The 8,107-nt window shown below is 31.6% G+C and overlaps 1 protein-coding gene and 1 long non-coding RNA gene across 2 annotated transcripts; both read left to right on the plus strand.

Annotated features, from left to right (window-relative positions):
• The first annotated feature begins 1,287 nt into the window (after positions 1–1,287).
• On the plus strand, positions 1,288–2,993 carry LOC120217031. The gene is made up of 3 exons (XR_005525118.1): positions 1,288–1,436; positions 1,533–2,104; positions 2,824–2,993. It is a non-coding gene; the product is annotated as an uncharacterized LOC120217031 (long non-coding RNA).
• A 370-nt stretch (positions 2,994–3,363) lies between these two features.
• Positions 3,364–4,942, plus strand: LOC120217042. The gene is made up of 3 exons (XM_039214266.1): positions 3,364–4,096; positions 4,172–4,242; positions 4,621–4,942. Exons 1-3 carry the CDS (start codon positions 3,656–3,658, stop codon positions 4,940–4,942), a joined length of 834 nt encoding a protein of 277 aa, XP_039070197.1. The 5' UTR covers positions 3,364–3,655.
• Positions 4,943–8,107: the final 3,165 nt, after the last annotated feature.

An 8,107-nucleotide genomic window follows, 5' to 3' on the forward strand; every position in this document is an offset into this window, starting at 1 on the left:
CCTATCAATTAAAGCTCTATAGGATAAAGCAAGAAAAAAGAAGACAAAATGATTGAGCTAAATATAACGTCTGATGAGTCCGCCGATTATAGTGACATGTAGCCTTTATTATGTCAAAAACCTTATCTTATGTATTTTATCTTTTCAGGCTTTGTCTAGTATCCTATGAAATATGCTTGTAAATATGGAAAGTTTATCAGTTTATCATGTTCCTCTCCTTTAGCCTACATAAAGTAGTAGCATAGTTTGTAATGAGGCAAGAGTGAGCCTTCAAAATAAAATCGTGTGTTTTCTCTCATGGCTTCTAAATTTATTCCCTTATTCTTTTTTGAATCTTTCGAGATGAATAAATAGATCTGTAGTGAGTTTTTCTGGTGTATGCTCTGCAAACCTGCCATTTATATGGATCTTGTTTGCATAAAAACCATGAAGACTTAGACTAAGAAACTAAATATGGCTGTGGAAAAGCCTTTCCTTTGGCATAGCATACTTGTTACGGTAATTTCAACGTCTTCTCTAATATACAGTGTACATAACACTTTAAGAAAATAATTCCAAACATACACTATTTCAACAAATTCTTTTCCCACCTCCCTAGTTGAGTGATTTTGCCTCCTTATATCGGAATTGTTGTTAAAGTATTTGAAGTTTTAAATATCTTTTTTATTATATTTATATTGTTTATGTTTAGGCAACATTAAGAATATATTAATATAATAATATGATATTGGTCTAAGTCGTAAATAAATGATATCGTTTAAATAGGTTTCGAGTTTGAGTCTTTGTATACGTAAAAATTTATTGTTAGAAGATTCACTTATTAAAGTCAGATGTGTGGCACAAATTAATCCATATTACTCAGGGTGAAACCTTAGAATCGGGAGGGCAAAAAAATAAAATAAGACATTTCAATAGAAAAGTAAGTAATTAAAACTAATTAATTAAGATATTAATATTTTATTGATGTTATTATAAATTTAGTATTTAATGTTTATATATTATTTTATTGTAATCTTGTTATAAACAATTAAAAATTTCATTCCATGTCATCAATTTTAGAATGTGAAAATTGTGAGTTAATTTTTCTAGAATCATAATCAAATCAATACACTAAATTTCAAATTTCAAAATCGAAAGTTACCTAAAGGCCAAAGGGTCTTTTTACCCAAAACAAAATCTGTAGGATTGAATCGGATCGTCCTTTTCTCGGTTTAATCTATTGAACCAACGGTCTGATCTGGTTTGCTAGTCTCTGCTCCTGCCGCCTTTGAAGTGCGAATCTTTATACCTCTTGTGCGGATATTGGTGGGTTTGGCGTGGCGGGATTTGTATTCTGAGAAATGACTTCAAAAAGACCCAGCAGGACCAAGAAGCCCAGGAAGAACAACTCTTCTTTCAACTTCCAAACCCTATTTTCCTCTCTTTCTTCTCCTCAGGTCATTTTCTCATCTTTCTTCTCTTCTTTACAATCGTTTCACTTCCACTGCCATTCTTCTTCTTTTTTCCTCTGTTTTTAATTTGATTGATTTTAGGGTCTAAAATCAGAAACACTAGAAGGCTTGTATTTGCTACTGCTTACTTTAAGCTGCTCTGATTCCGAATGCAATTTAAATTTCTCGGAAACCGAGTTCAGTTCCAACGAATTCAAACTCAAATTCAAGGATACTCGTGAAATCTCAGATGTCTTACACGACAAACTCAATGCCAAGTTCGATGAATTATTCTCTGCTTTGAATGATGCTTCCCCCACCCGATTCATTCCCACTCTATCTTCCATGTCAATGTTGAAGCTTCCATTAAAGAGCTAACTTTGCTTTTGAGATGCTGCATTGTAGTTTTCAAACTGCTTGTTTTGGATCAGAAACTTCTTGTCGAAAAAGGTCGAATTATTTTGGGGATACTAAGGAAATGTGTTTCTGTGGAGTTAAAGGGAGGTAATGAAAAACCTTATAATAGTTTCGAAAAGGAGGTTTCGCGCAAATGTATGTATGTCGATAATGGTGGCACTACTCTCCACGCTGAGCACTTGGTTACTTCCTTAACTTCCTTAAGTTTCGCGGAACTTTCTAATCCATTTCATGCCATTTTCTGTGCTGTGCTTGAGGTAATTTTGATTTCGGTTTTGAATTCTTATATTGCACATGCTTTGATTCAAAATTCGATTATTCAACTGCTTGTAATGTTAGTGCATTTTGCAGATTACTAAAGCTCTTTGAACTATGTTTTATTTGTTAGAAAACATCGAATTATAGGAACAAATTGTTAGTTTTGATGCAGGAAAACTCATAGGAAAAATGTTTGTAGCCTGGCTAGATAGATTCATAGAAATTTTTCTTTGCTTTTGGAGAGTGAAGTTATAATCCAAAGGTCCTTATGTTTTATATTTTGTCACGTATTGCTTTATTGTTTAGCCATGATATTAAAAAAAATTGTTAGGTTTGCGTTATTCTCTTGTCAATGATTGTTGGACATTACCCAGTTCTTGTTCTCTGCATTCGACTCAGATTTTTCCTCATAGATTATTGATATTACTCTGCAATGCCAATGGCTTTACTTGTGTTCATAATACTCATCACCTTTGTATATTACGTAAGCTGGTATTGGTATTTCTCCTATATTGGGTGGCACTTTGTGAGTTTGTTCTAAAACAACATGGCAACTTTTCAATCTAAATAATGGCGTTGCTTTTTCATTTTTGCTTTTTTAAAGTGACTTTATTCTCGTCATAGATAGTTTATGTTTGTTAGGCTGCTGCCATGTGAAACTATTAGGATATACTTAAGCGGGAAAAGAGTGACATAATACTAAAAATGCCATGTGTAGGTTGTTGCAGACGAGCTTCTGATGCATGAATCAGTGAGGCAGTACCTTTTATTTGTTGACTCTCTCTCTTGTGGGAATGAGTTTGTATTCACACGTCACTTTGGCCATGGTAATGTTGGAAGTGTGCTGGAGGTTCTTTCTGCTCACTTTATACTCTCACTTTCTGATGACCAAGCATTTAAGAATTTCATCGATAGATTATTTTGGCTTCCTAACAATAACTTCAGAGTTCCAGAAATGACTTTGACTACGGCCTTGTCATTGTTTCTTAACCCTGTCCTGTTGTCCGCGCCCAAAATGTTTCAGGCATATCTGATTTTATTGGTTTCCGAAGTCATTGGAATTAGCATGTCTTCTGAGCATTTGAATTCAAGCAGTGAACTAAGAGCATACCTATCTGCATTTGAAAGGTCAGTTGCCTTGTACACCAGACACATGTCCAATATGAACATGTAAGGCTACCCCATAGCAGGCAATGATTCTTTTTTGAAATCACATTTTCGTGCAAGTTACAGTCAGATGGATTTTGATTCTTGTCTTTTGCCAGCTACGAAAGAGAAAATTCACAATCTCATCGCTAAATTTGATAATTCATGGAATTCATATTTAAGCAGTACATTACTAAAAGAAAGGTCTGAGCTAGTTGCTGCCTCTGTTGCATACACAAAAGAGCCTTCATGTTGTTGAGGAATCCACTAGAGATGACATTCTATCAATCATAAGCTGTATAACACTCCGGGGTTCTTCTGATGATGTTGATGACTGTATACTGCATGAAAAGGAAGATACTAGTCCTCAAGATATTTGTCTTCTCGCATCCATATTGAAGCTAATGAGTTCTGCTATGTTACAAGCCATAAGGGTTCTAACACAAGGCGGAGATTCTGGGTCTTTGAAAACATCGGAAAATGTTGCATTAAGTAAGGAGTATGATCTTTTGGTTGCTACTTTCAATTGTTTTCAGCAGTTTGGTATACGCTTACCAGTTCAGAAGTTCTTACATGACATGATGGAAATTCAGCCAACAAGGCATAAGAAGTTAAAATGGATGTTCTTTCATTTCTCAGGCTTGTTGTCTCTAAGTTATTCTAGTGGGCTTGATTTTCTGGTTAAGAACTGCATATTTACATTGATAATACTGCTGAAATTATTTGTTTATGAAGCGGGTGATCTCCATGCATTTGGATCCTTATTAGACTCAAGGGTAAAATCTTCATCATGGAAATCGCGTGTTAAAGTCGGAAAATCTGAACCTTCACTTAATACTAGTGAGGTAAGGTTTTCTTTTTCTTCTTTGTCAAGCTCATTACATCTTTGCCTTACGAAATAATTGAGAATGATGATTCAGGTTCTCGTGGATCGGAAATCTAGCCACGCTGTTGCACTAAAATTCCAGAAAATTCAGACACTGTACTTGGGGTAGGTGACATTTTTGTGTCAATCTTATTATGCTGATGATGCCAAGCGCCTAATTGATCCAATTTGTTCTGTCTACGGTGTACATTTTAGTTAACTTTTCTTCTTTAAGTCTTTGCTAGTCCTTTTGAATAAGACTTGTTTAAATCTGGCTTTGTGAAGTATTCGTCTCCGACACATATTTAGATATGGATACGGGGATATGACCTTTTAAGGACCTTTCAAATATATTAAAAAACTTGGAAAAAATTAGATCATAGCCTTATTCGACAAATACCTGTATTAGATATTTAACAGAATAGTCCGAGTAACATATAGAGTCCACTGTTGTCTATATTTTAGGGAGGGGGATCTCATTCTCCTTTTTCTTCATTGTTGCAGAACTAGATCTCAGACGAGTTCTAAAAATAGAGCTCAAGAGCAGGAACCAGGAAGTTCAGAGAAAAATCATGTTGAATCGGCTCTCAGCATAGAAGAGACTACTGGTGAAACTTGCAATGGTGAGATTTTTCTCAGATGCGTTTTACAAGGTTCCCAAGACTCATCTGCTGTTGCGGATTTAGCCGACTTCATCGAGTGCAAGCAAGGAAAAGATTATTCTGAATGGCTGAAGGATCGAGAAAAATTTAGACGATGGAAATCTGAGAAATTGGAAAATTTAAGGTGGAAGAAAAGGAGAAGAGCTTTTCAGAAGAAAGCATAGTTATATCTGCTTGGCTGAAAGGATCAATGCCATATCTGGATGAATTTGAATGCCAGTAAATATTCTAACTGCTATTTGTAATATGTTTATCTTTGTCTTTGTAGTATATTATTTTTTATTTTTTTAGTAGTTTTCGATTTTTTTGTCATTATTTTCGTTTATCTTTTTTTTTGAGTTGAATTTGATATCGGTCACGACTGATTAAGATGACGTTTATTTGTTATCATGTTGACCTTCTCTATTTTAGACATTTAAATTAATTTTGATTTAAATTTTACGTTCGTGAATAGTTTTCTCACATCGTCACGACCGACACAAATTGATTTGGATACAGAAGTCGTTGGGTGGAGGACCCTCCATCGTCTCTCTCAATTCTCGCTTTCTTAATCGCATCAAACATATTAAATGATGGACAATGGAGTTTGGGCCGTACCATTCGACCAGCCCAATCATCGGTTTAATCACCAACTATTATTCTCTTCTTACTGTAATGGTTAATACATTTTTCTAAATAAAAAATTGGAGTTTTCCATTTCAATTAAAAAATTAACTAAATTGCAGTAATTCTTACCACGCAATTTTGTAATTAAATAAAAATTAATTTTTAATTGATATAACAATACTTTAAATTGTTATACATATCATTAATATTTTAATTGACATTCTATCTATACAAAGGATATGCGTCACTTAATGTTTTAAATGTTTTTATATGATCGGCGTTTTAATAAATTAATTGTTGAGTTTAACAATATATATTTAACTTGAAAATTACGTTGTACTTAACAAATTTTAATATTTTTAATTTATTCAAAATTAAAACACACGTAATTTATATAAATAAAGCATAGAGGATTGAATATATATAAATTAGTCCTTTTTAAATGTAAAATTGTTATTTTTACTTGTAAGTTTTAAATTTTTTAATTTAATTTTTAACATTTTTACAAGGTAATATTTCTTTATAATTTTTTAACCAATCTACAATATAAATGCATTATGCAACGTTGTAGTTCGAACACAAATATTTTTTATAGTGTTATTCATTTTTAAAATTTAAAAATGCATTTCATAAAAAAATATTTTCTAAAAATTAAGGTAAATTTATCATATCACGATAATTAACGTGATGGTGTACTAACTTACTGAATGTTATCTAGTTAATTATTTGTGACAGGAAGGCATCTTTCATCAGACTTTTCATCATCATTTGTGATAGGAAGAAGTGCTTCTCAAAATTTACATACAAGGGATCCTAAAATAATTCAAATTAAAAACTAAACTTCAATTTCAATTAAAAAATAAATTTAAAAATTTGAATTCATGAATTTTAAAAAAATAAAGATAACATATGGTTTAAAAAGATATTAATTTGGGACGTTATGAGGTTGCTTTGACTTTTCTCACAAATAATCAACTTCCAAACTCAATTTTTATATGGTCTTAAATGTAAACATCCTAATTTTTTTTATAAAAAATAAAAGTTTAAGAAAAGGTAATTTCAATGGTGTTCAATCATACATGGCCCTAAACGACCCATGACGGTTCAATTTTTTAAATGTATACAATTTTCAAGAAAAACTATTTCGAATCTAAAAATGATTTTGACAATGTACGAAAATGATAGTTGTTTTTGTATATTATTATAGCATGTTTCTTGTTTTTTAAAGGTTAGATTTATCAATGCCTCTTCAACTAGTTTTTATTGGTTTATCTTATTGATATACTCCTACATTGAATCCTCAAGTTGATTCTCTTATATTGATAGATACTCGCAATCATCATAGATATTTCTTTGTAATAAAGTCAATTATCAATGTACTGACCTTAATTGTTCTACTCCTATGTTAGTTTTGACAATCTTCAATCTTCACCTATCGTGCTTGTATCATATTTGTTTGTATTTTTCCGAGTGATCTGATTAATTTTTCAACCGTTTCTTAGTATGATATTTTTTTATTAATTAGTGGTTAATTTGTGCTCTTTGACACACGTAGAGGGAAAATTTGATTATTATGATTAATCTATCTTATATATAATAAAAAATTGAGATTATAATTTTTATTATATTTCTTATTTATATATTTAATAAGATAAATGTTATTAATAACTAAAAATGTTTTAATTGAACTTTTTAAAAGACACGTGTAGTTATTACATATTGAGCATCCTAGCAATATATTATATCCAAATATATCACACCAGCTTCATAGTAGTTGTAAATGCATCCCCTTCTTATTTTATTTAACTATTCATTCTTCCATATTTGTTTTCTCTTGCTACCTGCAAATAATGATCAAATATTTTAGGGTTAAAACACGACACACAATTATACGTATAATATACATACATAAAGGTACTATAAATATTTTGATGCATCAGTTTTATTATATAAAATCTACTTTTTACTTGTATCTCTTATTATGTGTCTGTGTTGTGCAGTTGTATCGTCCAAGAAATACGAAACCAGAAGGAAATTAGTACCCAATATGGAGAATCTTCTTGTCGGAATAAGCAGTTGGAGGCTCCATCACATTGGGGCTAAAGAAATTGCGAGAAGCTAAAGCTTGAATGGCATTAAGCTCAGGTCCAGTCACCATGTTCGCCTGCTGAAGCCTCTCTACTTCTGCAATCTAAACTTTTTCGTGTAAAACAAAATCCAATAAAAAGAATGAGTATATTCGATTTCCATGTTAACTCAAATTTAATCCGAATATAAAAAAGATCATAACTGAAAATTTGAAATAATTTAAATTTAAAAATTCGAACCGAAATACATCAACCGGTTCACCCTACCCTTTTACAAGTATTTATGGTCTCATATGATCATATCCTAGCCAATCCTTATTAATAGTAAAGTCATGCATGTAATGGGAGAAACTAATTGTTTATTTGTCTATTCAGCTGATCATATAATTAAGGAAGATATTAAATTTTATGTGTTTAATATTTTACCATGGTTCGGAGACAAACGCTTTCATTTTCCAGTTCAATTTCCTGTAAGATAATAAATAAAAATTAATTAGTATATTAAATTAAGTTATAATAAATGACATAAATTGGAACTTAAGTTAGAACAATAATTCACCCTTTTTTTCAAATACTCTATTTCAGCTAGCAGCATAGTAAAGTCATGCATGTAATGGGAGAAACTAATTGTTCATC

Source organism: Hibiscus syriacus, unplaced genomic scaffold, assembly GCF_006381635.1.
Source record: "Hibiscus syriacus cultivar Baekdansim isolate YM2019G1 unplaced genomic scaffold, ASM638163v2 tig00110177_pilon, whole genome shotgun sequence".
NCBI lineage: Eukaryota > Viridiplantae > Streptophyta > Magnoliopsida > Malvales > Malvaceae > Hibiscus > Hibiscus syriacus.

Excerpts from the sequence above, each read along its gene's own strand:
- LOC120217042 (XM_039214266.1), top strand. The coding sequence starts at position 3,656 with ATGAGTTCTGCTATGTTACAAGCCATAAGGGTTCTAACACAAGGCGGA. Across the intron at positions 4,097-4,171 it reads CTTCACTTAATACTAGTGAG|GTTCTCGTGGATCGGAAATC; the intron begins GTAAGGTTTTCT and ends ATGATGATTCAG. Across the intron at positions 4,243-4,620 it reads ATTCAGACACTGTACTTGGG|AACTAGATCTCAGACGAGTT; the intron begins GTAGGTGACATT and ends TCATTGTTGCAG.